Source organism: Jaculus jaculus, chromosome 2 (assembly GCF_020740685.1).
Source record: "Jaculus jaculus isolate mJacJac1 chromosome 2, mJacJac1.mat.Y.cur, whole genome shotgun sequence".
NCBI lineage: Eukaryota > Metazoa > Chordata > Mammalia > Rodentia > Dipodidae > Jaculus > Jaculus jaculus.
This window is the reverse complement of record NC_059103.1, coordinates 198,946,263-198,974,029: the sequence shown is the minus strand read 5'-3', so window position 1 is coordinate 198,974,029 and position 27,767 is coordinate 198,946,263. Positions and strand designations below refer to the sequence as shown.

Genomic DNA, 27,767 nt, shown 5'->3' with positions numbered 1-27,767 from the left:
CCAAGGTTGTTCTTTTATTCCAGAATGTGGCACATTACTCTCTTATTAAAAACTCACGCCAGGCTCTTGAGGTGCTTGGCGGCAGTGCCTACAGCTTACGGCAGAGCCCCACCTCAACACAATCAGCGGGATAAGGGGCTCAGGGAGGGCAGAAGAGGATCAAGGCAGTGCATGGGAAATTGCAAAGTTTCTCAATGGCTCTGGGATTTAGAAATGACTGCAGTGGTGTACTTCCACATTCACTTGTTTTTGGATGTGAGTCGTAAGGACACAGCTGAGCTTACAAAGCTGCGTTCCTACAGGCACAGCCTCCTCCCTTCCAGTCCTACAGACAGTCTCACACCTAACCTGTGCTCGTGAGTGGCTGAGCTGATCAGCCACTGTCGCAAACCAACCTGAGCAGCGCAGGTGGCAGGAACTATTAATTCTTTTTTTTTTTAATGAAGGTTTTATTATTTTTATTATTTTTATTTTTTTTAATTTTTATTAACATTTTCCATGATTATAAAATATATCCCACGGTAATTCCCTCCCTCCCCACCCCCACACTTCTTAAAACACACACCCTGGCTTCCAGGGCAAGAGGTGAATGAATAATGATGACCATGACAAAATTCCTGTCATTGTTGCTACTGCAGAGAACACATCTAAGGGGACTGTGTCTCCCCCATGTGACACAATTTTAAATGAAGACTTCAGAACATGCTGGGTGTAAGATGGGCACTGTTATTTCCAGCTTATTATGGTATTTTCATATGTGTATATAATATACTTGGATGGTTGACTGTATTTACCCCCTTGGGTCTTTTTTTTAAAAATATGGAATGCTTCACGAATTTGCATGTTATCCTTGCGCGGGGGCCATGCTAGTGTTGTCTGTATAGCTTCAATTTTAATGTATGTGCTGCTGAAGCAAGCACCTCTTGGGTTTTTTTTGTCTTGTCTTCCTATGTTTTATTTAAATAAGGTCTCACTTTGCAGGTTAGTCTCACCCTGTAGCCTAGGCTGGCCTTGAATTCAAGGAAATCCTGCTTCAGTCTTGTGAGTGCTGGGATTATGTACGTGCTTCAGTTCTTTTTTTTTTTTTTTTTTTTTTTGTTTCAAAGACTAAAGCAAACAAAGAAAATACACAAACAATAGCAAGAAAAGAAAAAAAAAAAAAACTTTGGGCCTGTGGAGGAAAAAGGAAGGCTTCAGATCAGATCTGAAAGTATAGTGCCCAGCCCTGAACCCAGGCAGGTGGCCTGGAGCCTGCCCTTCAGATTCCACTTTAGGCACTCGGCACTGCGCAGCTGGGTGGAGTTGGGTCACAGCAGGGCCCGAGCATGCCAGCAGAGGAGGGGCCTGCTCTTGGCCCCGCCTTACAGCCCAGAGCAAGGCCCGCAGAGAGCTCTCCACAGTGCTGAAGGGAATTACTGCTCTCCGTGGTGCTGAAGGGCCGCCATCCTGCCAGACAGGCAAAAGGGCTGTATTTAATTCCAGAAAAGAATTCGCACATGAGAGGGGAAGGTGCAACTTGCATGGGGAGGAGATCCCCGATTTTGTTCAGGGATGAGGCCTGCACAGAACCTGGCAAGAGTCCTCAGGCCTGTGCCCTTCCAAATCTTTAACAAACACAGCCGACTGCAAAGATAATGCAGAAAGTGAATAAAGCGTCTTTCTTCTCTTTCAGTGCTGAGGCACGTGGACCACTACAAGCCCTGGAAACCACTGAGCGGCCTTTCCGATCCTGTCTGTATTTATGTGGCTGAAGTCTTCTATGACCTAGTTTGATATTCTAGAAAGAGATGACTACTCAGTCTACTCTGCCCCTGGGGAAAGGAAGACCAGTGGGGATTTCTGAGGTTGTCTGTGGAACCTGCAGAGGTGAGGTGCGGGAGCCTCATCTCCGTGGGGAAAATAAGCATCACGTGTGGAGCACTTGGGAGTCACCTGTGGTCTGTGGAGCAGGAGCCAGAAATCCAGCATCAGGTGAGCTGATACGGAGCTTTCAAACTGGCTTCAAGGGGAGCACGGAGGAGCGGGGCTGCCCTTCGCCTGCGCTACCCCAGCCGCCACCACCACCGGGAAGACAGGCTGCAATTCATGCTCCAGCTCCGCGGCGAAGAACTACAGGTGCGGGGACGCGGGCCAGCCATACTTGAGCTCGAGTAAATTAGAAAATTGCCACAAACAGAAATTGCACTAATGGGAAGACTGCTTTACATGATCAGCAGCCCCACTCCCACCTCTGATTCTAACCTGCATCACACACTTTCCCAACACCCGTACTGTTGCTCTCATCTCAGAGAGCTCCCAGTACCTCAGCACAGCTCCTCATGCCACAGGCACACTGGGCAGGAGTTGCCCACAGTGGATAAACTGCTCAGGGAGGCTCTGTAGCAAGTCTTGCTTGGCTAGGAACATTCTAGAGCTCCAGTGGAGATAGGGAAAAATGGATGGAGAGGAAGCGTGGGTGTGCCGGTAGTGTGTTCATGAAATGCTACATCTCTGCAGGTTTCCTCTAAGCAGTGGGGCTAATGGGAAGGTCTCAGCAGAGGAAGAAGCCTGGGCACGACTCCAGAGTGGAGCTGAGCACATCAAGTGACATGAGTCCCAGCTGACTGTCGGGTGACCTCAAGCAAGTGAGATAATCCTGCGGGCTCAGTGTTCTCATCTGTGGACCATGGGCGAAAACAACCTCATAGAACTATTGCAAAAATTGAGTGAAGAAATCTACATGTGGCTCAGAGCAGTGCCTAGTGTCTAGTAAGTGCTATACAGGTGGTACATGCTATGTACCTTTTATAAGTTTATGACTGCATTAGAAAAGATATACACAGCAACACCAAGAACACACAGAACGTGTACATACGTGCTCCCCACACAGCCAGTCACATGAACACAATGCATACCAACTTATGCACACACAAACATACAGACTTGAATTCATGCTACATATAAATTGTCCTTTCCTAACTTGTAAGCCAGCTGAACCTGACATCTAGGCTCTTCATGTGTTGACTGAGTCCTTTCAAAGCAATCCGAAGGAGTGCACAATCACAATAGTTGGTCTTAGGCTTTGCAGGACAGTAATCAAATCTGCAAATCTGTTCCCATGTCTCCTCATACCTCTGCCCACCAAAGACCAAAGAGCCAGGACAACTGACTGAATCCCTGGCAAGGCACAGCACTTCTCTCTTCTGTCAATCTTCTGTGCCATGAGAGATGAAAGGCCTCAGAACCAAGTTATTACAAACAGCTCTAAGAGCCAAATTCCCTGAAGGCAGATACAAAATGCAACCCTGCATTCACTTACAATGATCAAGGAATCAGCTGTACTGATGACAGGAGCTGTTTGTATTAAAATTCATTTAGATAAAACTATTTCTCTTTTCATTTAGATAAAACTATTTCTCTAAGCACGACTATTAGAAAAATGCAGTGCACAGAGTCTTAAAAGAGTTTCATAAAGAGATTTAGTTTTTTCTGGAAATGAGAGAAGACAGAGAGCCCCATGAAGGAGCATCTTGGAGAAGACTTGAGATGCCAATTAGGGAGAACAATGGGAAGCCAGAGCTGCCCAGATGACAGCTTCACCCCACCTCAGCATGTGAGTGGGGGGCCCTTCTCTCTGTAGGAAGAAGTGGTTCTAGAAGGCAAGATGCAGCCTTAGTGCAGCTGTGTACAGGTGGGGTCTTCTAGCTATGATAACCAAATCCAAGGTAGTATGCCTAAACTCTTTGGAGCAATGAGAAAGCCCAAGTAAACCCTGATGGGCAGACATGGCTGCTGGTAAGCCTTTTGGCTTTCACAAAGTAGATGGTATCTGGAAGGCTGGCACAGACCCCTCAGCAGGGCCCACTCTGCCTACGAGGTTTTCTCTCACGTGCAAGACCCACACTCAGGAAAGGCCCTCTGCAGGGAGATCTGCAGCAAACCTAAGGTGATAAGGAGAGAGAGGGAGAGCAGATGTGCTCCAGGCTTGAGCCTTACCTGCTTGGGCTCCCGGTGAGCTCCCTGGGCTAGCTCTGGAGTAGGAACTGGGCTCAGCTCAGACAGCCACGCTGCTGCAGACTCCTCCATTCAGCCATCGCTGCTCTGAGCAAAGGGCCACAGAGTGACTGAAACGAAGCCTCACCTCCATGCTGTGCCCATGCCTGTGTGCCAGGATCACAGCTGGGCTTGGGTACACTCTTCTGGGGCAGTGCTTGCATCTGATATCGCTCACTACACTGTCCCCAGTGCTCAGCACCATTTTGGACACATGCTAGGTGTCAAGGTTTGTCTACATTGTCAACTGGACTGGATTTAAAATCACATACCCAGGAGACACACCTCTCGGCACATCTGTGAGGGCATTTACACACAGGTTTATTTAAGGAAAGAAGACCCATGTTGTCATGGATGGTATCCTCACATGGGATGGGATCCTGGACTGAAGAAAACTGAATACAGGGCATAGCAAGCTGAACACCAGTGTTTGCCTCCCTGCTTACTGGCCACATATGTGACCCAAGGAGCTGCCTCACACTTCCACTGTATGCCTTTACTGCCATGATGAACTATGTTCCCTCAAACAGTGAGCCAAAAGAAATCTTCCCTTCCTTACATTGCTCTTGTCAGGTATTTCATCACAACCATGAGAATTCCAACTAACTCACTATGTCTTCAATAAATAGCTTTGAGTAGGTGAGACTTCATCAGACTTCAGGACAGTGGTCTGAGATCAGTCAAAGGAGTTTGTCTTCAGAAAACTTCAATCTCTGTACTTTTCAGAGACTCTGATGAATGAGAGGGTAGCACCTCGGAGCTATGGGAACAGCTAAGGCAAGATGCTGCTGGGACCAATTTTAAGTTCCATTGCCCTTTTGATTGCCAGGTATTTTACCCCTAACCTGCAAAACAAGCACTCACTAACCCTCGTTAAAAGAAGAGGATTTGGTGAAATCAGGAACTATGGAGACTGGGCAAGCAGTAGGATGCCAAAGTTGTGTGGCTCTTGTTGGAGCTTTGGGAAGGTTGTGCCACGGGCAGGGCAGAGTTGCTGGGGCTCACAAGAATCCGTCAGAAGCTGAGGCTCCTCCAGGCTGAACCGTGCCTGTCCCCTTTTCCGGCCTATGTCTAGGCCCTGGTCTTCTTCCATCTTTCCTTAGCTGTTCCTGTGGCTCCCTCTGCCGCAGGTGTTGTCACTGGACACAGGTCCCTTAGGTCCCGTGGCCTCTGCATCATGAAGCAGGGCTGGCTGTATGAGCCCCAGCACTGTAGCATACAGTCCTGCCTCAAAGTGAGATATGGATGAGTGTGGGACCACACCCCACAGCATTCTCTGCCACTAACAGCATATAAGAAAGATAGCTGGATCCCAGCACTCGGGAGGCAGGGGTAGGAGGATTGTTGTGAATTTAAGGCCACTCTGAGACTATACAGTTAATTCCAGATCAGCCTATACCAGAGTAAGAGCCTACTTCAAAAAACCAAACACCAAAAGCCAAAAACTAGAAAAGAAGAAGAAGAAAGACAGTTGGCTCTCACGAGACCAGGGTTTTCCAAAATTAGTGGAAAACAAACAAACAAACAAACCGTGTAGTACTGATGGTAGAGGGCAAAAAGAAAAATAAGTCTTGAGATAGCACCAATTTGTTGAAAGAAAGGCTATGTGTTTACCCAAAAGCATCAGTGTACAGCAGACAAGCCCAGCTCCCTGGACCAGTTGCTGGGTAGAGAAACCCCTAATCCCCCAGGGAAGACATTACAGACAGACCGGTTCTTAGGGAGAAAGAGCGCTGGGTGGAATGTTCCCCATGGAGATCACCAGGCTGAGTGATGGCTGCAAACTAACAGGCTATATAGGAGAAAGAACTTACTAAATGTCTGAGTCCTCTGTGGAAACTCTAACGTGGAACAGAATAAGGATAAACATAGGGAGACAGTCGAGAAAAGATTTCATCAAAGCACAAAGGCACCAGCTACACATCAGCTCTTTCCTGAGGCCCACCCAGCATCACAGGATGCTGACTTTACCCCAGAACTCAGGAACTCCGGGGTTGAACACCCCACCCAGGCCCTGCTACTCAATGCTGCTGAGAAGCAAGCTGCTTTGAGATGCCCTTCCCCATGGAAATCACACCGTCCCCACAGTGAGGGTGTCCTTATGACTTCCCTAGGCGGCCTGAGGAATATAGCTCTGAAGACCACCAGAATCTAGCCCATATGCTTGGAGCACTTGGCCAGCTGCCATAGCTTAATACACAGTTGTTTTTTCCCCTGCCATCTCTGTCCCAGGCTTCTGTGGCAAAGCCCATTGACACTTTCCACTGAGCAGGTGGGAGGAGAGAAGAGGCAGGTTGACGGGGTGGTCAGCACCAGCCAAGAAGCCACAGACTGAGCAGAACGGCTCTCAGGTAGGCACTGTGCAAAAAGTATCTAATCTAGCACGTCTGTGCGGCCTTCGGTGCTGCCCATGGGCAATTTCAGTAACCATGGACAGCTTTCCAAATAGGCTCAAACACTTTAGAGTTTAAATATTTAGAAAATATTATTAAAATGCAAAATGAAATTATTAGCCAACTCAATCTTTGGTCTCTCCATCTGTTTGAATTCAGGGCTGCAATTACAAAGCTGCTACTCATCCTATGGCAGATGCCATCACCAGATGACAGAGAGACAGAGACCACAAGAGCGTGGCCTGGATGCTATTCCCTTCAACCAAGTCTGCCTACAGGGACAACCTCTCATGCACTTCCAATCAGTGTGTTGGTGGGACAGATGTGTGTGGCACATGGCGGGCATTCAATAAATATTTGCTGTGTGAATTACTAATCAAATAAAAACAGGAAAGTCAAACTCTTAAAGGAGTCAGGGCTTGAAGAAGGAAGAAGATGGGGACAGCAGCAGGCCTGGCCTTAATGCCACCACGCATTACTGGTCACCCTGCTCCTTTAGTCCACACCTGACTGTCTTAGGAATCACCACTGCTGCCACAGCCTCCTTATACTTTTCTAGTGAAGAGAAACACCTCCATGGGGCTGCTGTGTTCACAACGGGAGCCACCATAACCTCTATAGACGTTTCTAGCAATTCACAAGGGGCTTATGATGTCAGGACCTCCATGGAGATGATCTATTAGGTCCATGTTCACTTTAGCTTGAACAAGGGAACTTGCTTCAGTTCCTAGAACCTGTGCCAAGTGTAGACAGAAGTTACTTCCAGAACCTAGAGAGGCACTCTGGAATGATCCAGTTCATATATCATAAGGTAGAACCATCCCACATCCACAGGGTCCCTGCACGTGGACAATAACTGAAAGAGGTGCCTATCACAGTAACTCTTCCTGTGAGACTCCCCACTTCCGGCCCTTTGAGAAACCCCTGACCACCACTAAGAGCCTACTCAGATGTCAACTCCTGCAAAGCCTTCCTTGGTTGCTGCCACCCAGTTGCTGCTGCTTCTGAGCCCCCAGCACTTAGCCAGTGCTTGGTGACCACTCTCCTTTGGCATCCTACCAGACAAGATGTCTGCGTGGAGATCAGCTTTGTATCTACCCTATTCGGTGCTTGGCAGGGACTGCTGACCAACCAACAAGTGTGCCACAGTCTCCCAACATATCCACCCACTCAGCTGAGCACTAACCTTGCCCTAGGCAGGGGTCAAAGGCCAGAGTGGGTAAGATACTTTGTAAAACTCTTTGTTGGGGCCAGAGAGATGGCTTGGTGGTTAAGGCACTTGTCTGCAAAGCTTAAGGACCCAGGTTCAATTCCTCAGCACCCACTTTAGCCAACTGCACAAAGTGGCACTTGCATCTGGAGTTTGTTTGCAGTGATGGAGGCCCTGGTGTACACACATTATCCCTCCCTCTCTGTCTTCTCTCTCTCTCTTTCTCTCTTCCGACCTCCCTCTTTTTCTAATAAATAAATAAATAAACTGTTTCCACATTCCTATGTTTTCACACATTCCTTCCACACAGTGTCTACATGCCTTGACAAGCCATCCAATCTGGTTTCAGATCCCATACAACTGCATCCATGCTTCCCCATGCCAATCTGGGACTCTTCCAACCCAAGCCCAGCACTGGTAGGTGACCATTAGGTCATGTCACTAACATGAATATCAAGCCTGGCCAGGAACATGGGATCCAAAGTCAGGAACGCCTGTGCACCAGGAAGACCTTTCCCCACTCAGAACTGGCACTGCAGTAGGTGGGCCCTCTGAAGCATGAAACTCTGAGAAAATGACATCCCTTTGGTTCCCATCTCCTTGCCATGGCATTTTGGAGCTCTCTGTGGCCGAAACAGTACTGAAGCCCTCTTAGTTGCTGTGGGTGCTAAGAGGCAACAGGCAAGGGTGTACCCTGGGGTGGGCTTGAAAAGGATATGATCCCCCAGCAGATGTCCAGTTTGCTGCTGATCTCCAGGCCCCGGGCTTCCTGCCTCTCCTCTTCCAACTGCTTTGGGTTTGCAAACTGCCCCTTCTCTCCAGGGGACTCCAGGACATTTTCAAAGTTGAACTTGTCTACTTGAATAGCCATTCTAAGAGAAGAAAGAAAACAGTGGAAAATTAATCAGTGGGGAAATTTCTTCTGAGAGCTAGGAGAATCAGCACAGGCCAGCATGAGACAGTGCAATGAGTCATTTGTTGGTAATTCATAACAGACCTAGCCCAAGAAAATGACGTAACAGACTCCTGAGGTGGCCCTGACTGCAGAGCTGGTTCAACACACTGCTTGGGACGGGAGCCACGACGCTTGCCCGGGCTTCTGAGTCCTGTGCTTCCCCACACGAAGGTTCATTCTGCAATGGGGTGAGGCAGACAGGACCCAGCGTGCTGCTCACAGAGTTCTCTGGACCTTGGCTTAAGTTCTTTCCTGAATAACCTCAGAGAGTGCTGGCAGTGACTTGACCTTGGGGCACAGAAGCCCATAGGGAACTCCTCTCTACCCCAAGCTTTGCTTACCATCTCCCCACGGTATGCTGCCTCCTCTAGCCAAAAGAATGTTCAGAGCATTTCCTGCTTCACTAAAAAGGCCAGTTGGAGTTCATTGTCTGATAATCCCAAAGGATTGAGCACATTTTCAGCTTGGTTTTCAAGAACCCAAAAGCTCTCTTCCTATTGATCACAGGAGGAGACACACCCTCGCGCACTGAGGCCGCTGGGATAGGCCTGTGCGAATATCTACGGTATCTTTCCAACAGCTCTCTCCACCTCCCACTTCCAGATCCACCTCAAGTCACATTCGGTTCTGAATCCGAGGCTGCTTCTCATAAGCTGCCCCACCACGCCTGCTTCCACCATGGCTCTGCGTTCCTCGTTGATGAACGAGAATGAGTGAAAATCAATACTACTCTTGACTGCCAATTTTCATATTTAATTTTGTGGTCAAAAGTTAATTGTCACGAACTGATGTTACAGAAGGGTGGTAGGATTTGTGACAAGTCTCTGAAGAAGAGAGTTCAGCCATGTCACTGCTTCCTTTTTTCAGCAGCTGACGCCTCACCAGGGAAGTCCTAACGACAGCACTAAAACACAATCACAGAATCCCATTTAGCAGGACCCTGCACATACCACTAAGCTAGGCTTTCCCAGGGAAGCAATGGTGAATTACAGGACTAGTGTTCCAATCTATGCTCACATATGGTGTCCAGTGACTGCAGACTACCAGCCATGCTCTGCTCTACTCTGGGAGGGCCAGAGCAGAGACAAAAATGTGGACACTTTCTTCCGCCAACCATCCTGAAGGAGAGGGGATGCCTCAGAGGAGGAAAGGTGACACAGGATTGTAAGCACCCGGACAGAGAGCATGCCCTGCCCTCCTCTTCAGGCCTTGCAGAACAATTATGGTGAAAGAAAAGCTACTGTTAATTGCAGGCTGTAAGCCAAAGCTCTGGGGACGCAGCGAGACCCTCTTCTGGTCATTGCCAATGGCACAGCGATGGTGCCCCCACCCTGGCCCTGCAGAAGGTCCACACTGAACCCCCCTGGGCAAGCGTCATCACCAGCTCCATCTTCATGGCAACTCTGCAGGAACCATAGCTGCAGACTGCAGAAGGTAAGATGCCCTGCCCAGAGCACAAAGGCAGGGCTGAAGAAGGTGGGTCTGTGGCAAGAGATGACTGGATGGGTCCAAGGCACCATGCCAGGCCCTGAACACAGCACTCATACCTGTGGGACACCTGAACATGAGGGTGGCGCCATGCTCCAGCTGTGGCCCAGCAGCTGCACAGGTCACTCCCTAAATCCTCTCTTCAGTCCAGCTGGGCCCACAGGAGGGCAAGGCCAGGGAAATGGCCACCTGAGAGCGGTGGTGTGCTGTGTTGATGGAGAGCCTGCCAGCCCCAAAGATAAACCCATTGCACAGCAGTGCTGCATGCCAGCACGTGCCAGCATGTGCCAGTCCCAAAGGTAAAACCAAAGAACTGACTGCAGGGCAAAGGACCCCTTGGCTCCCACCATTCTCCCTCCTTGGAAATGAAATGTCCTGGATACGAACGCACCCCTAAGTGGAGTGCAGCCTGTGCGAAGCGCCGTGTTGCATCAGTCCTGTTGGGAAGAGCTCTTCCTGCCCTGGGAAACAAGTTCTTCCCTCCACAGACTCCATCCTGAACAGGGTTACCTGAAAAGGACTGGCAGAGCAGCCACAAGGCACGGGGCAAGCTGAGCATGACCACTGCCATCAAGCCCTAGCTGTGTGGTAGGGTTCCTCGGGGTACCCGCCCCGCCCTGCCCCGCCATTGTACTGATAGCCACGGACAAAGGAAGTAAGTCAGCGCTTCCCCCAGCTGGGTGGGGCCCTGGGAGCAGTGGATGATGAGGTAGCTATCCCCCAGTCTATAACACCCAGGGGTGCCCCGAGAGCACCACGGGACCTAGCAGAGGTCCCGTGATCCCTGTACTGAGTTAACTCTACCATGCTGGCTGGGACCCAGAGAAGGGTCCCGGTTGCCAAAAGCCTCGACTGTTAGGTGATCACACCTGCACTGCGGCAGATGGCGAGGCTCTGTGGACGTGGTATTTCCTCAGGAGCACCTCCTCTGGAGAGCCTCCTTGCTGTTAGCACTTTGGCCTCTGTTCTCACAGGCACGTCAGCCAAGATATTCAAGTGCTCACCCAAGCCTGAAGACCCCCTTCCCCTGTGCATGACCCTGTCCCCACAGCACTCAGGGCCACAGCCCACTTTGACCCGCTCCTTCTCTGCCACCTCCAGACTTGGTCAGGGGCCAGTTGTGTGCCCCTGCCACACCTCACCTGTGTGGGCTTACTCCCCACTCACCTGAGTCCTCTCATCTCCCAACATAGATCTCCAGGCTACTACCCTTTAGGCTCTACGAGGACACTCTTGTGGGATCCCTACATCCCCATGCCAGTTCCCTTCAACAGAGATTGGACCGCATATGATGTGCCTTGCTGCCCTGGGGTCGGTGCCAATGTGAGAGAGACGGATGCAAACTCCAAAGGGGATGGGTGCATGAAGGTGGGGAGAGGGCAAGAAGGCGCCTGTGCAGACACCACACGGAGGGTTGAAGGTGGGGAGAGGGCAAGAAGGCGCCTGGGCAGACACCACATGGGAGGGTTTGCTATGGCACAATTTCAATCAAACAGCCATCAGGCAAAAAAAAAAAAAAAAAAAAAATACCCCAAGCCTTGGAATTCTCAAAGGGATTCACAAATTGGAAACTGGCTAATTAGCATGTGTCTAAGAAACATCCTCATTACCATCAACAAATAGCATAAATACCAAATATATTTATAGGATGCATATATGGAATAAAATGACACAGATTTAGAAAATAAAATTTTGAATACATTTCTAGAAAGTCAAAATCCTTTCTCAGAGCGTGGTGCAAGGGAGGAGATAGACGAGAAGACACACAGACACAACCCTCGAGTTCTTTTTCTGCAGGTGAGGCACGACTTGCCGTGCTGACACCTTCACCACACGCACCAGGGCTCACAGCAGAAGCAGCGGCCCACCGGGCCGAGCACCACGCAGTCCCCGCTCTCATTCGAGCCTCGGAGACCCTACATGGTGGAAGTGCTATTCCCATCTTGCTGTTGAGAAAACTGGGGCTCCTAAGGTGTGCCTTGCTTGTGAGGAACATGGAAGATGGGCAGGGAAAAGCTTCCCAAAGGGGTGGCTGGGCACCAAGATCCCATGAGTGGCAGTTAGGAGAGGAAGAGGGAGGAACTGGAGGAGAGTGGTCCTGGTCCAGATTGGATGAAGACCCTGAGAGGCATACACAGGTATGCAGCAGGGACTTGTGAGGGGTAGGGACATGGGCGCATGCCGAGGCCATGCAGAAGTGTTGGGAAAGCCTCATCACGAATGGAGGCAGGGCCTTGAGAGGCTCTAAATGGCTCTAGATTCTTCACCTGGAGTTTGCAGGAGGCCGCTGGTTTCAGCGCTCATTGACAGTGGTAGCAGGAAAAAGTGAGGTGCTCTAGCCTTCATCCAGTCATCCAGAAAAGCCTATGGAGGCTGAGCTCAGCTAGGTACGCAGAGAAGTGGCATCCATGTACCAAGGCCTTGGCCTTCATCCCAGAGGTACCTTAGTCCTGGTGACAATTAAGATGAGCTGCTCTGGGACAATGGCAGATGCCTACTAGCCCCCTGACACATAAGACTCCAGTGGTCCTTATCTATTCAAGTTCTCCTGTGCACTTTGCAAGTCTCTCTGCACAGCACTGCCCAGATAGAGAGTCTCTGAAGAGTGACATAGAAACATGCATGCAGGCACCTAGCAAGATGCCTCCCATGAAGTAGGGGTCGAGGAAAAGTGCTGGGGCACCTTCTGTCGGGCTGGCCCTGTCCTTCCAGGGCAGTGACCACAGCGCACAGTGGTGGCCAGAGTCCTCCCTGGGGAAGGAAGACCAACAGCAAAGGGAGCAGCTGGGGACGGGTTCTAATTCCCCACAAGGATCTTAGATGGCATCTCAAGAGGGCAGACACAACCCAACAGCACAAAGGCACAGCCAACAGAACTGGGACTTTATCCCCAAACCACACAGACGAGATTCTGATTTTCTTCTGAGATGCACTAGGCAGCCAGCCAGCTAGCCTGGCAGAGATCTGAAGGGTGAGACGGGGACTCACATCAGTATCTCTGTGGAGCCCTGCGCAGGTGGCTTCCATGGCAGAAGGGATGCAGAAGAGGAGGGACGGAGAAAAGGGGCCTCATCAGAACTTCAGCGGGTGCTGAGAGGTCACAGCACCGTGCTGAGTGACGGCAGACAAACGCGAGGGCACGCCATGCGGGGCGCGTGTGGAAGTGCCAGACACATGGACTGAGATAAAGTGATGATCTGAGAACAGACACCGAAGAAGTAAAAAGAGGGCTGGGCTTACTGGTTAAGCACTTGCCTGTGAAGCCTAAGGACCCTGGTTTGAGGTTCGATTCCCCAGGACCCACGTTAGCCAGATGCACAAGGGGACACATGCATCTGGAGTTCATTTGCAGTGGCTGGAGGTCCTGGTGCACCCATTCTCTCTCCCTCTCTCTCCCTCTCTCTCCCCCCCCCCCTCTCTCTCTCTCTCTCTCTCTCTCTGCCTGTTGCTCTCAAATAAATAAAAATAAACAAAAAAAAAAGTAAAAAGAACTGTGGAGTGAAAGAGGCATCTGTTGTTTAGAAACTGCTGGAAAGTTCTGGGGTTGTACCTATATCTAAGCTGATGACGTTGTATATTTTATTTAATTTACCTTTTACTTTGTTTTTGAGTTAGGCTCCCAGACTGGCCTCAAACTTATGATCCTCCTGCCTTAGCCCTCTGAGTGCAGGATAACAGACATGCACCAACAGGTTTACTGTGCCTCAATAACGCCGCCCCAGAGCTGCGCCCAAAGAAACACGGTGTTAATGTTTCACCCCGCTTCTAACCCCTGAGAAGTAGACTTCCAGAATTAGCAAAGCCTGGGTCTGAAACCCAGGTCTGGGAAGAGGCTGGGCTTTCTTGACCCTGGTTTTGATGCATGTAAAATGGAAAGATCCATGGTGTGCCTCCACCTCTGGAGACTGCGTGTGGTCAAGGCCCTGGTGGGACCATACTGTTGTCACCTCGTCTTACACCTACTGTGGTGCCTGCCTTCTCCCAGTGGATAACACCCTAGTTTCAGGTCCTTCCGGAACCCCAAATCCCATGTGGCTTCTGTTTCTATCCCATCTTTTTGTTGGTTAGTGGTATACATCCAGGAATGCAAATATACATGGAGGGGCCTCCTCAGAGAAGCAAAAATTCACTGCGGAATCTACCTCAGGTCCTGACCACCGTCTACCCAGCACTGTGATGAGCCACTGATGCATACAGAGTACAGGAAGGGCACAGGAGAGGCTCCGCAGCCCACACTCCAAGTCTACTCTGTAGGAAATATGTGATGGCAAGAGCCCAGTGAAGCTGAGAATTATTATGTGTTCTATTTACTTAAAATTTTTTAAAAAGGATTCTCTTACAACTGTGTGAATTATTAGCAATCTTCTAAACATAGAGATTCTCTACTTTCTGACTGCTACCCCTGGCAGTCACTTAGTGGGGACCACGACTGTCATATGTCATAAGTTTTCCACAGCACAGCAACAGAGAGGCATAGCACCCAATGGTGGATATACTCAAAGCTTTCTGCCATTGCAATGAAACACCCAATCTGACAAGCTTTATTTAAAAAAAAAAAAAAGAGAGGTCACATGGCTTCAGGATTCAGACACAGCCCAGGCCTCAGGTTTGGAAGTCGGAAAGCCTGGCTCTCCTGGGCTTTAGGGAGCCACTGTCTCTCCTGAGGTGGCCAGCTTCTCCTTCCTCATGCAGGGCTCTAGAGTGACAGTGTTTCTTAGAAGCTTCTGCAATACCCTACAAGTCTGAGGACCACGAGACATGTGCCAATGTGTGGGTGTGCAAAGACGAGACTTTGCAGTCCCCTATGTGGAGAACAGGGCTAAGTGAGGCCGTGCAGGTCACCAGGGTGCTCATGCAGGAGCGTGGCCGAACAGGCGGAGCTGAGCCTGGGCAAGGCAAGTCCTCTAGGGCCTGAACTCATGACCTTCCTGCCTGGCCAGCTCTGCTCATGACCATTCAGTCTCCTTCAGGGTCTAAAACATAGTCTACTCATATGTAAAGAGAGACCCCCCCACAGACAAAGGTTCCTCCAGTCCTGGAAGTAGCAGTTGACATACCCAGAGCCCCCAGATACAGCCTGCCGCTGTGAGCACATCAGCTGCTGCATCACGGATGGCATGTCACAGACGCTGACAGCTCGCGTGTCAGAGCTCTCGTTTCTGGGCCCTCCCAGATACCTTGGGTGGGACAGATGAGAGGACAATACTTATGAAGGGCAGTGGCCCTTGAGCCTTGTACATGCACGTCCATCTCTGACTCCAGAGAAGGGACAGGCCTGTGCAGCAGGGCCAGGGACTGAAGCCCACCTGCAGGTGACATATGCTGTGCAGAGCAGTGAGCAGAGCTAAGTGCATGCGTGACTGCAGAGTGCGGTGTGGGCAGGCTGGCTGGCTCCCGATTACATGGGAAGACGAGGGAGTTAATGATGAGAGCAAAGGCTTGGAAATGAACTTCTGCTTTGTACCCATAGCAGGACACAGGAAGCCGCCCGCAGGATATAGGCTGTGCTGTTTATGCCCACCTTTTATCCAGCCAAGATGGTCAAAGGACAAAAAGGTGCCAGTGAACAGATTAATATGCAAAGACTATCTCGCTCCATCAAAAACAATGCTTCCCCATGTGGCCCTACAAGGGGCAGAGTGACTGGCCTGAAGCTAAACAGCCCGAGGCCTGCCTCGACCACCTCTGGGTGGCAGATGAGCCTTGCCAGGCGGGGCGCATAACAGGAAGGAAGGGTGATTATAGCCACCAAAAGGTGACTGCAGGAATAAAATCGTGACATTGATGTTACTGAGTATCCAGGGTTCCCCAGACACGTGCGTTAGCTCATCTGGTCTTCAGCCAGCCCCTAGCATGCGGTGCTTAGTAGAGCTAGCCCTGGACGTTCTTCTGGGTGCCAAGCAAATTCAAAGCCCTGACCCTTGACCCTATCTTCCAGGCTGTCCGACAGAAATCAGAGGAGCCTCTAGATCATTATAAACCCTCTCCTCAACCCGAAGCTGCGGGGTTGGGAACTCATCCAATGATGAGATATTGGTTTCCACTCTGACAAGTGAGAACTTGTCAGAAGCTGGGCACAGACACCCCCACTTCACAGAGAGGAAAGGAGGACAGTGGCAATGCTCAGTCCAGGTCTGACTGGTGGCTCACATGCGACTTGGGCCCTAGAAAGCACAGACAGCCCTTCCCACAGGGTCCTATAAACATTTGAGACAGCCATCCACTGAGTCCCCCAATCTTAGAGCCAAGAGGGGCCTTCCAGACCACTTAATCCAGCCCCCTCTCTGAACAGGTCAAAACCCAAAGCTTGGACCTGAATCCCAGGTCCTCTGGTGAAGAAACTTGTCTTCTCTCTGTACTGAACAAAGGAGTCAGCCCGAGATGAGCCAGACTACAAAACGGTGTCCCCACAGATCTCAGTGGACTTGAGAAAGGAAGGTGGCTGTCTTGCTTGTCAGCCCACCGTGACAAAGCTGGGCCCTGCCTGCCCTCTTATCACGGCGTCATTAAGGATTACAAGTCCTACACTGCACAGGGAGGGAGGGAGACATGACTGCCACAGTGAAAAATTAAACCCATTTCCCCACAAAAACATGACTCTGATGGATAGCTCTCTGGCAGCTGACAATGACCTGTCAGAAAAACTGTGGTGAAAATACAGAATAAAAATCACCCAGAGTTGTTTCACCAACATCCAAATTAGAAACTGCTACTCTCTGGATGATTTCCATGGTGAGGCTTCTCGACGTTTCTCGTGCGCATAGGACCTGTCACGCTCTACAGCAGTGCCGGAGAGCCGCAATGCAATTCAGACAGAAAGAGCCAGGGGTCGGGAGGCCTGGCGGAGCTAGCTGCGGTCCTGAGTCAGCAGTTCACGCTCCTCAGTGTGGCCCAAGGGAACCACCGCAAAGTCCCTCTCAAACCACCAGACGTCACCCAGCATTGCCACTGTGGGAGGAGGAAGTTACCTGTGGGTATCAGGCCCAGCCAGATGGCTACGGACAAGCAGACTGGCAGATGCCGCACTGGGTCACAGAGTAGGTTGGCCATTTCTCTCTCCTCCACCGTAAGGACAAGGTGAGGCTGGCTGGCCTGACTGCTGAGATGGGGAAGGAGAGAGTCCAGAGCTTTTGTCTACCTCTTGGCATGTGTAATGTGCCATGTTGCTGGTACTTAGGGACAGTCTGTTGCCAGGGCTTATGCTGGTGAAGAAGCGGGAAGCATTTCTTCCTGGGACCCGCCTGTATCTCCTCTCCAGCACATGAGTGCTTTCCCAGTGGGGCCTATAGGCATTCACAAGCACCTCCAATTTCCCAGCCAGCAGCCACCATTCCCTGGTGGAGACTCTGAGCCCTCACCTGTTGCCCCTGCTCTGCATTAGTGCTGGTGCTGTTGGTTTTGGCAGGACAGCTCAAGAGCAAGGTGTTTCCATCCTGTTCCCCTGCAAGCCCTTGAGAACACACCCAGAGAGCCATGCTCTGAGTCTCCCTCAGGCCCAGTGCTTACCTGTTCCATTTGCTATATTTGGTTTTTTTTAATTATTTTTATTTATTTGAGAGTGACAGACAGAGAAAAAGGTAAACAGAGAGAAAATGGGCGTGCCAGGGCCTCCAGCCACTGCAGACAAACTCCAGATGCATGCCCCCCTTTGTGCATCTAGCTTACATGCGTCCTGGGTAATCGAGCCTTGAACTGGGGTCCTTAGGCTTCACAGGCAAGCACTTAACCACTAAGCAATCTCACCAGCCCCATATGCTCTATTTGAAATGAAAAATCTCAAGAACCAAGATTGCTCCCAGTGATTAAGAAATACAGCCTGGATGTCCTTGGCTGGCTGCAGGGGAGGCCGCAGTGGAGAAGATGGCAGACGGGAAGGCGGGAGAGGAGAGCCCCAGAAAGCCGCAGCAAGCCGGCGCCACAGGAGTAATGGAGGGGAAAGCTCCCGTGGCAGCGTTGAGAAGCAGTCAGCTGCAGACGCTGCAGACGTCCCCACAAAGCCCGCAAAGGCCTGCAAGTTTGGATTTGCCATAGGTCGTCAGACGACCAAGAGAGCCTCCACCATCTCTATCAGACTCAGGTCAAGCAAGCCTGAGGAAACTGTTCCATCTCTTGCTCCAAAAAACACTTTCAGTAGCAGCAGCTTTTAATGAAGATGAAGATAGTGAACCAGAGGAAATGACCCCAGAAGCAAAGATGAGGATGAAGAATACTGGAAGGGATACACCAACCTCAGCCGGACCAAACTCCTTCAATAAGGGGATGCATGGGTTTTCTGACAACCAGAAGCTGTGGGAACGAAATATAAAGTCTCATCTTGGAAATGTCCACGACCAAGACAATTAAATGATGCTTTTGAAACTGGGTGTTGGGGTGTAAAGTTAAAAGGAACAGCTTTCTTTCATAAAAGAATAGTATAAGACTTATCTTTGTAGCCACCTTTTTTTCTTTTTCATTTTTTTTAGAAGATTGAGTGATACACTAATAAATGAGAGTTTGAAATTAGAGGTAATTTATGTTTTATATACAGATTTCAAGACATTTGCTAATTTTGTAGTTTCATGTGATTAGTTTCCACAAGTTACAGATAATAAAGAAATCAGAAATGGTACCTTTTTAAGAATTGCATATTTTTTTAGACACAGCTATTAGTACATTAAGAGGGAAGTGAAAAGATATTATCTATTTACAGCTTCAAGCAGTTACTTGCCTCACTTCATTCCCTCATTTCCTAAACTGTCTGGCTCCCAGGAACAGCCTTATAGGGATAAGGAGTATTGTATTGAGAAGAAAATGTTACTGGACTATTGACTGAAAGTAAATTTAGAGAAAATGAGATCTTTTTTTTTTTTCTTATGGGCATTTTGCTTTGTTTCACGTCATCATATACATCATTGCATTGCTATCAGTGGACAAAGATGCTTAGCTTTTTAAAAAAAGAAAAAGCAACTTAAAGCCGGGCGTGGTGGCACACGCCTTTAATCCCAGCACTCAGGAGGCAGAGGTAGGAGGATCGCCATGAGTTCGAGGCCACCCTGAGACTCCATAGTGAATTCCAGGTCAGCCTGGGCTAGAGTGAAACCCTACCTCGAGAAACCAAAAAAAAAAAAAAAAATAAAAATTTAAAAAAGAAGAAGCAATTTAAAAAAGTTTATGTGAAGTATTGAGTATTTGAAATAGCCCACTTCACTCTGATGGATTTTGTCTGCCTTCATTTGTCAGCAAGCATGCCACTGGCTACCAAAGTAACTCAGTATCTGGAATATGCTTCTCTTGGTTTTGTTCCTACTTCTGTGTAAGCATTTCCACTAAAACTTGAGGCAGATCGTAAAGAAGCTGTTTCCTTTAAAATACAAACCACCACCAAAAATGTAAATGTACATACTGCTTTAAGTATTTGGCTGGTTTCCAATTTTTTTGAAGATTTAGATACAAGAAAACAAAAGGTATAACACTGTATGAAGACAGGAAAGTGAGAAGATGTACTTTCTGTGACTGACTTCTAAGTTGTTGAATTGAACTCACTACAAAACTTCCTGTAATTCTAAGTATGTGTGTACTGACCAGTGGCCTCAAAAGCATATTTTATTTACTGAAATAGAAGAAAAGAAAATATATCTTCAAACATATTTTATGGACTCTTTCACCACATATACTCTGCAAGATTTGTGTACTGTAGGATATTTGTTTTGTATTTTTGTATTGTATATGGACTTTTTTTTTTCTGATATGTCGATTAAATGCTTCTTTAAGTGTGTAGTCACAGATGAAATTGTATGATTCCCTTAAGAACTACAAAGCTAGATTTGGAGGAGGTAGCTTCTGAGAGTTTTATTGATGGTGACCATTTCCTCGGCTCTTTTAGGCAACAATACCTGAAAAGCAGCTTGCGGATGTTCTTAACACTCTGTTCACTTAAAGTTAAGTTTAGAATAAGCCCCAAGTGAAACAATGGAAATGTACATAGCACTATCAGTTCTTACATGATTTAATTATATCAAGATAAATAAATTTAACTTTTCTGTAGACAAACTCTTCATTTTGTCCATTTACTATTTGTAACATTTCTCTCCTACATATTCCTTACTTGACCCAAATAAAATGTTAACCTAAGGCCAAGTTAAGGAGAGAGAAATAACTGAAATGAGTGTCTTTACTAAAATACCAATAAATTTTGTCAAAACTCAAAAAAAAAAAAAGAAAGAAACAAAGCCCAACCCAAACACAAAAATGTGTAGAATTGTGAATAACTAAAGTGGGTGGTTAGGTGGTACCCAGAGCCACAGTGAGGAGTGAGAATACATCTCTCCTTCAGGAAATACTTCCAGTTTCCCACGAATCCAAGCAGCACATGGCTTGGACAAAGCAGAGCTACCTGGTGCACACTGTGGGTCGGAGCAGGACACAGCTGGCTAGACCCTCAACTCCGGCAAACAATGCCTCCCCTGTCCACCCCCAGTGGTGCCCATCTCCTTGTGGCCAGTTTCTTGCCCTTTCTCTAAGCTTCTCCATGGCCTGGCTTCTGTTCTTCCTCCTGTAGGTCTTGAGAATAAATTCATACCACTCTGAAATCCAGGTGAAGTTCACAATTGATTTTACACTGGTACCAATTCTAGATTCACCTCACATGGCCCTGTGAGCCCAGATTAAATTATGCAGCCTTCCTGAACCCTAACTTCTCCATCTCTCAACAGTGATGATCACAGACAGCTATAGCGGTGCCTGCGGAAGCAGGAGAAGAGGCGTAAAGAAGGCGCCTGCACTGGCACGTTTATTACTAACAGGTGCCATCATTGTTTTGTAAATACACCTGACTGTAATAGCATCCTGTCCGTATTTCTCTACTTTTAAGTGGATAGTAAATTCTAAACACCTACATGAGAAGTTATGCTTAACAGAATTCACTTTTGATAACACATTCAAGAAAGAAAACAGATTAAGCTGTGTCATCGCCTCCCATGATTCACTCAACAAAATGTTGCATACTGATGGTGTTTTAAATGAATATGGCTGAATCTGTGGCTTCAAGTTCAGCAAAGGGAGAAAGGAAGGAGGGGGGAGGCAGAGAGTGAGAGGGGGAGGAAGGGGGACAGAAGAGAAAAGAGAGAGGAGATGAGGGGAGAGGAAGAGAGGAGGAAGTGACGGTAAGCAGCAGGAGCATGCGCAGAGCAGGCTGCCGCTCGCAGGGGCATCTGCCGTAAGAGCAGGGCTGGTGATTGTGACAACGGGGCTCTGACCACCAATGGCAGTTTTCTTGGACAACAGGAAAGCTGTGTCCTCTGAACTCCACCCTCCAGTCTCTTCTGGACCTTGTGCTGCTGACTGGCATCCCTGTGGCTGAGTGGCACCAGCAGTGTAGAGTCTTTTACTTAACAATCAGCCCCTGTCTGAGTCATCACTTCTAACACGCCAAGCAATGCTCCTTAATTCTGCCACCCACAGGAAAATGCCTTCCATCCTGCTGAGCAAATCCAGGAAGGGACAAATGGCCGGGCCTGGCCTACAGAACATGAAGGACCCTTCTCTGCCGACCTGAGCAGATGCTCTGGACCAGCTCCAGGGCCTTGGGTCAGTATCCACACACACTGGATTGCAGCTCCGGAAGGAAGGTGTACTGATTGAAGAAGGGGGTGCTGTGTCTTGGCATCACCACACATGTCCTGCTAAAGTCCCGGAGGCCTGGGCAGAACAAGGAAGTTCTAGGTTTTCTCTCCTTGCCTAGGGAGTAGGAAGAAGAGCACTAGATTCAACTTGGCTAGAAAGATGAAATGACGGGAGGCAGGTATGTTTATGAAAACTCACCACTTCTCTTCTTGGGATTCTAGCACTTTCTCTATTAGCTCATGTGAACCTTGTGGGGACCAGGCGAGAGAACGAGGAGGGGTAGCACAGTGTGCAGCAGAGAAAGGACAGCTGTTGTCATCACACAGACCTTTGGTCGTGGACCCCTGGGAGGGGATTCTCGGCGGTGGTGGGGGGGGAGGCTGCAGATGTGGCTGGAGAGCGGAAGAGGCACACAGTGTGTGCTGTCTCTACGTGTGGTCCTGCTGGTCCTGCTGATGTCATAGGAATGGGAACAGCTAGCTCCTTACTTCTTGAGCCTACTTTTCCTCATCCTTAAACTCCGCAGCACTCTGCCACAGGTTTATGACAAGAAGTGGACCCTAGGCCTGTCTGGATCCCAGAATGTGCCCGGCATGCATGGTCACAGCACATGAGGAGTCCCTCCGAGCAAACAGAGCAGATAACAGCTTCTCCCAGAGCCTGCTGAGGGGCCCAAATGCAGTGTTATTGTATGAGGTGCCTCTCATTTCTGAGTCCCACACAGCAACATTTTCTCAGAATTTTCAATTCCCCAAACGTGTTCATACCTGCTTCAACTAGTTTTCTCTATGAACTCTGGCAAGCCGCTTGAGCACAACAAAGGCATTATTTTTGCTGCATACCTCTGGGATGGTGGTGCATTATTACACGGCACATCCCTGTTTGGTACACTATTACATAACATGCCTTCAGATGAATCACCTCATTTCTCCAGTACAAGAACCCTTCCTCCTGTGCAGACAGGGAAACTGAGGTACACAGATATCTGGCACACTAGTCATCCAAAGTGAGAGCTGAAAACACAGTGCTAGGACTCGCCTATATTTTTCTGACTCCAGGTCCCGTGGTGGGGAGGCCTGCACCATACAGGGAGAACCATGCCTGCTGGAGGATGGCCCCAGAATGAGCTCTAGACTCTGAACCCCTCACCCCAAGACTTCATGGAATCCTACCCACAGCCCACTGAGAAAGAATGAACCAGAGCACAGTGCAAGAGGACCGCAGGTGACTCCCTGTCCTGCCCACACGGCCTCAGCTCTGAGTCTCTCTGAAGGACAGAGAGATGGGCAAGCCCCGTGCTTTCCAAGTACTGTCTTAGCCAAGGAACACATGATTCGCTCAAAGGCCCAGCCTCGGAGACACCCTCTAAGAGGCGCCAGAGTAGACGTACAAAGCTGTCACAGAAAGGCAGCCCTGCAGTTTGAAACGAACATCTGCACAGCTGGGGCAGACACAAGAATGGAGCTGTGTGAAGACCCAACAGGGTGTTGGTAAAATCATTCAACTAGGTCCTCAGGTGGAGAGGAGCTCCCCTGGCCGACGAGGAAGAACAGGGCTGAGGGAGCCCTTCAGTCAGGGAAGGCAGTGAGTGGAGGTCAGAGGTGAAAAGGTAGTGGAGGTCTGGCCAGGCCTCACCACTTCCAAGGGGCCTGCTTGCCCACCTGTATTCTCTGGATCCTGTAAAGCTACAAAAGCCAGCACCCCTGACAGATGACAAAAGCACTCCTGTTATATTGTGGGGAAAGACAAGCTGCAAAACAGGTGAGCTTAAGCCATTTTACATAAATGAAGTGCTTTAGTTCCAGATATCCATGAGCAGTGGAGAGTGAGGCATTACCTAAGGGTAGCAGGATTAAGCATAATTTAAAAATTGCTTTCCGCATGCTTTTCCTTATCTTGTAAAATGAACATATGTTATTTTTGCAGGGGTGGTTGTTACTGTCCTCAACAAGAAAAGCAGCAGCCTTCTAGGTAGGCTAAATGGGAGTAGCCAGGGCAGCAGGCAGCTCCAGGATGAAAGCCAGTGACCAGGCCTGAACCGTGGAGATGGGCTGGAGCAGGCAGGGCCAGTGCAGCCCAGGCAAACAGGGAGGACGGCTTGAGCAAACAGAACCCAGCACATGGCACACGGGAAGCCGGGAGCGAGCCTGGGGAGGAAGCAGGATTAAAACATGGCCTTCTGGAACAGCTCCCAGCAGACGGGCAGGGCCACAGATGAAAACGCCGGGAAGGCACGGTGTGAAGTGGAAATGTTAACATAAATGTCATGTATTATTACTGCAGCCACTGTGGCTTCTAATCGAGTTAAGCACGGGCGATGAAGCTCTCTCCAACCAGCACTTGACAAGGCCGTGGCCGTGCAGCTGCCACCGCGGCTCCGAAAAGCAGACAAGGTGAAAAACATGTTAGAAAGACACACAGAGAGAAAGGTACACTTTCTGAGCTGTTTTGCATTTTCCAGAATTTGAAAACAGAAAAGTCAACCTTGTGGGAGATGGATTCAGCTGGAAAAGTCCTCCAGGAGTCTGGCTTAATATAAAAAATGCCACAGCTGCTGACATCGGAAAAGGACAGCGTCCTGAGCGACATGAAGTTGATGACGAGGCACAATGAATCATTGTTCTGACTTCACACACACACACACACACACACACACACACAAAATCATGGGGCTGTAGAGATGGCGCAGTGGTTAAGGCGTTTGCCTGCAAAGCCAGAGGATCCTGGTTCAACTCTCTAGGATCCACGTAAGCCAGATGCACAAGGGGCACATGCATCTGGAGTTCATTTGCAGTGGCTGGAGGCCTTGAGGTGCCCATTCTCTCTCTCTCTCAAATAAATAAATAAAATATTTTTAAAAATCAGTAGCTTTCCCATCCCCCACTGACCAGCTAGCCTGAGCTGAGCTGAGCCAAGCTGCATCCCCCAGTCTCCCTGCCAGCCCAGGGCACTTACATGGAAATCAGATGAGAACCAACGAGCAAGGCATCATTTAAAGCTACTGTGCTCCTGGCAGTGTAGGCCCTCTGGGCAGTTATCCCAGGTTACCGTGAAGGCTGAAGAAGACAGCTGAACCAAGTATCCCAGACCCCTCTTGTGCCTTTGCTGCCTCTCAGAAATGACCCCATCCTCAAGGACCTCAAAGAGGGGCTGAGAGGCCAAAGTGAAACACAGTAACCCTCAGCAACTAGGGAGAGAGAGACACCACAGACAAACAGGCATGTGACTTCTCATCATTGGTAAGTGCTATGTCTGGGGGACACATCATGGAGCCTGAAAAGGGACAGAGCCCAGACTGAAGCCAAGGAAAGCACTAGAAGGGTTGTTGGCCCCTTGGCTGTACCCAGAGCCCAGGGAGGTGTGTGAGCCTATAAGCCAGCACCGCTGAGTGCCAGTATGCGGCCAGGAGGGGCCGGAGCAGACACTGGACTTGCAAAGGGGGTGGGACTCAGAAAGTGCAGTGTGGCAGGTTAAATGACGAAAGATAACTGACCAGTTCAGATACTCCTTCTGCCTGCTGCCTTTGGCCTTGTTCCTGGGGTGGGTTATACTCTGTTCCTAGCTCCACCAGGCAATATCTCCTCCAATCTCCAGGTCTGGTCTGGTATCAGGACGGCATAAGCTGCCATCTCAGGAGCTGATGTGACCTTATGGCTCTGCGTCCAGCACTCCCTGTGCAGGTCCTCTGGGCCTCCTACAGACCTGGTAGGCAGGTGCTCACACATTAAAATTGACTAGAACAACCTGATTAGGTCTAATAACTAGTGCTGCCCCAAATGTTTTCAAATCCTAAGTCCTAGAACTGGAAGGTAATAATTCAGTTCAGGGCAGCAGTGAAAATGCTCCCACCTAAGAGGTGGGACCCCTGGTGAGGGGTGAGGACAAGGGTTGCAGCAGTCTTGATTTTTACTGCAGCAGTTAACATAGACTCCGTGGGTGGGTGAGGGTGCTATAGAAAAGGGCGTGGGACCCTTGGCTATTCCAACTCCAGTTCCAGACAGCTGATCTACAGGCCCTGCCTCTTCTGCTCTTTCAAGAGAACTTAGAAACCAGACTGAATCTGAAATGTATATGCCTTTTAAGTTGACAACTCAGTTGGTTTTATATTTTTTACACATGGAGGGCCAAATATATCTATGAGCTGGACTGGGCCTGCTGGCCATCCACTCCAGAGTCTCTGCTGGGACGTCTGGGTGGCACTCGCCCTCCTTAGCCCACCTGGCATCTGTCCTCAGAGGGATGCCTCAGCCCATAGCCCAGGCGCAAGCAGCCCAGGCACAGGCAGGAAGCCCCTCTCCACCAGAGCAGCTCAGTTGTACTGCTCTTAATGCATCTCCTCTGGCATCTCTGTGCACAGTGACACAAACTGTTGGGCAGAGAAACAGGGAGGAAATCAAATGCTAAAGTTTATTTTAATTGCAAAGTTTTTGCTATGTTCTATTCCAACCAATATTATCATCTTCATCATCTTCATTTTAAATTTCATACTGCGAAAGCCTCAGAGTGCCAGATGGAAGGAAATGAAACACCATAATGAGATGGGGGAAAGATTTAAAAATTAAACAGAGAATGAATCAGACACCCAGCCTGGCGTACCTGCTCACCCTGCAGCTGGAGGACCACAGATGCCGTGGAATCACGGCATGAGGCCAAAGCCCAGCCGGGCCAGGAGCAGTCTCAGTGACCCAGACTCTCCTCCCAGAAACCCTGACCAAATCAGCTGGGCGGGGGAGGGGGTCCAGCAAATGTCTTGGCAGGTGCAGCTCTCCGAGCCCAGCCTCATGTCACCACGAGGGTTTGAATAAAGATATAATTTGCAATGGCCTCACAGCATGGGGTGTGGACTCCTGGGCTGTACTAGCTCCCCTCCAGGTTGATAGGGGCTGGATTGGGGTGAAGGGGCCTCAGGGAAGGGGGCAAGGCCTTGTCTATCACCACAAACCCACAAAAGCCAAGTGCAGAAGGACGCCCACTGAAGGCCAGGGAAAGGGTCTGGGAGGTAACCCAGACCTGAAGGCTTTCCTGACAGGGCCACCATGTTGGCATGGTGATGTGGCAGGGAAGAGGACGAGCAGGTACTATCACTGTCCTCAAAGGGTGAGCAGCCTCCTGGGTCCTTGGCCCTTTGAAGGAGGCAGCAGGTATGGAGGGAGATGGAGGGCACACCCACAACAGCCAGGATCTTGGGAGGCCTGGGCAGGTCCAGGCTGTCTACGGAGGATGGGTCACAGAAGAGGGCCTGTATCCAGTGAGTCAGGGAGTGGCACACCAGCACCCAGGAAGGCAGGCTGTGGGTCTCTACTTCAGACTGATAATGGTGCCTAAGGCGGCCAGCCTAGCAGGAGGGTGGTGGTTACTCTCATCCCACCCAGCCTGGACAGAGAAAGGAAGCCACACTTGGTGTAACATCATCATATCTTTTCATGACACATGGCACAACTGTATTCACCCACAGACAGCGTGAATGGTGCTGAGGCAAACCAGGGGTTCTCAGTGTGGTGTTCTTAACAGTCTCAGGATGGTCAAGCAGAAGATGAGTGCAGCTCTGTGACTGGCCACATGTTCTCAGGGCAAGGGCTTCCACACAGCTCTGCACAGCCTTCCAAGATGAATGGAGAATAGAGTGGAGAATATCTGGAGGAAGAGCTGTGAAGGCCAGCCTGCAGGAAGGTCACAGCGGAGGAACAGAGATCGTGGGTCTGGAATCTGGTAGATAAGAGCTTGCATCCACTCCTCTCCAAGTCATTAACTTCTGAAGCCTCAGAGGCTGTGTGCATGCATGCGTGCGTGCATGCGTGCATGCTTGTGTGTGTGTGCTTGTGTGTGTGTGTGTGAAGAACTAGAAAAAATGGCTTTACTGAGTTATAGACCTTGAAGCACGCTACAGAAGGTGACGTGCTGACAGGCTGTGACACGGGATGGTACAAACACATGCAATGTGGAAACCCTCCCGTTCCTAGCAATGGTGATAATAGCTTGGTTTGCCTCTGTGGCACTTTAAATGGATGTCCCTCAATAGATTCAGTTTTATTAAAACTCCTGAGATTTCCAGCTACCTGGGTGGAGGAGGTGTCACTTGGCAGTTCTT

At 49.5% G+C, this 27,767-nt stretch overlaps 1 protein-coding gene, 1 non-coding gene and 1 pseudogene across 3 annotated transcripts in view; 1 reads left to right on the top strand and 2 right to left on the bottom strand.

Moving 5' to 3' along the window:
- Trappc9 (trafficking protein particle complex subunit 9) overlaps window positions 1-27,767 on the bottom strand; it is a 562,289-nt gene that overhangs the window by 110,574 nt on the left and 423,948 nt on the right. For both annotated transcript variants that reach the window (XM_045143193.1, XM_045143194.1), the window contains one exon: window positions 8,354-8,507. In XM_045143193.1, the coding sequence (XP_044999128.1) occupies window positions 8,354-8,507 (154 nt within the window). The remainder of the gene's footprint in view (window positions 1-8,353; window positions 8,508-27,767) is intronic.
- LOC123459018 lies at window positions 814-920 on the bottom strand. The gene has a single exon (XR_006635949.1). It is a non-coding gene; the product is annotated as a U6 spliceosomal RNA (small nuclear RNA).
- Window positions 17,939-18,421, top strand: LOC123458621 (annotated as a pseudogene).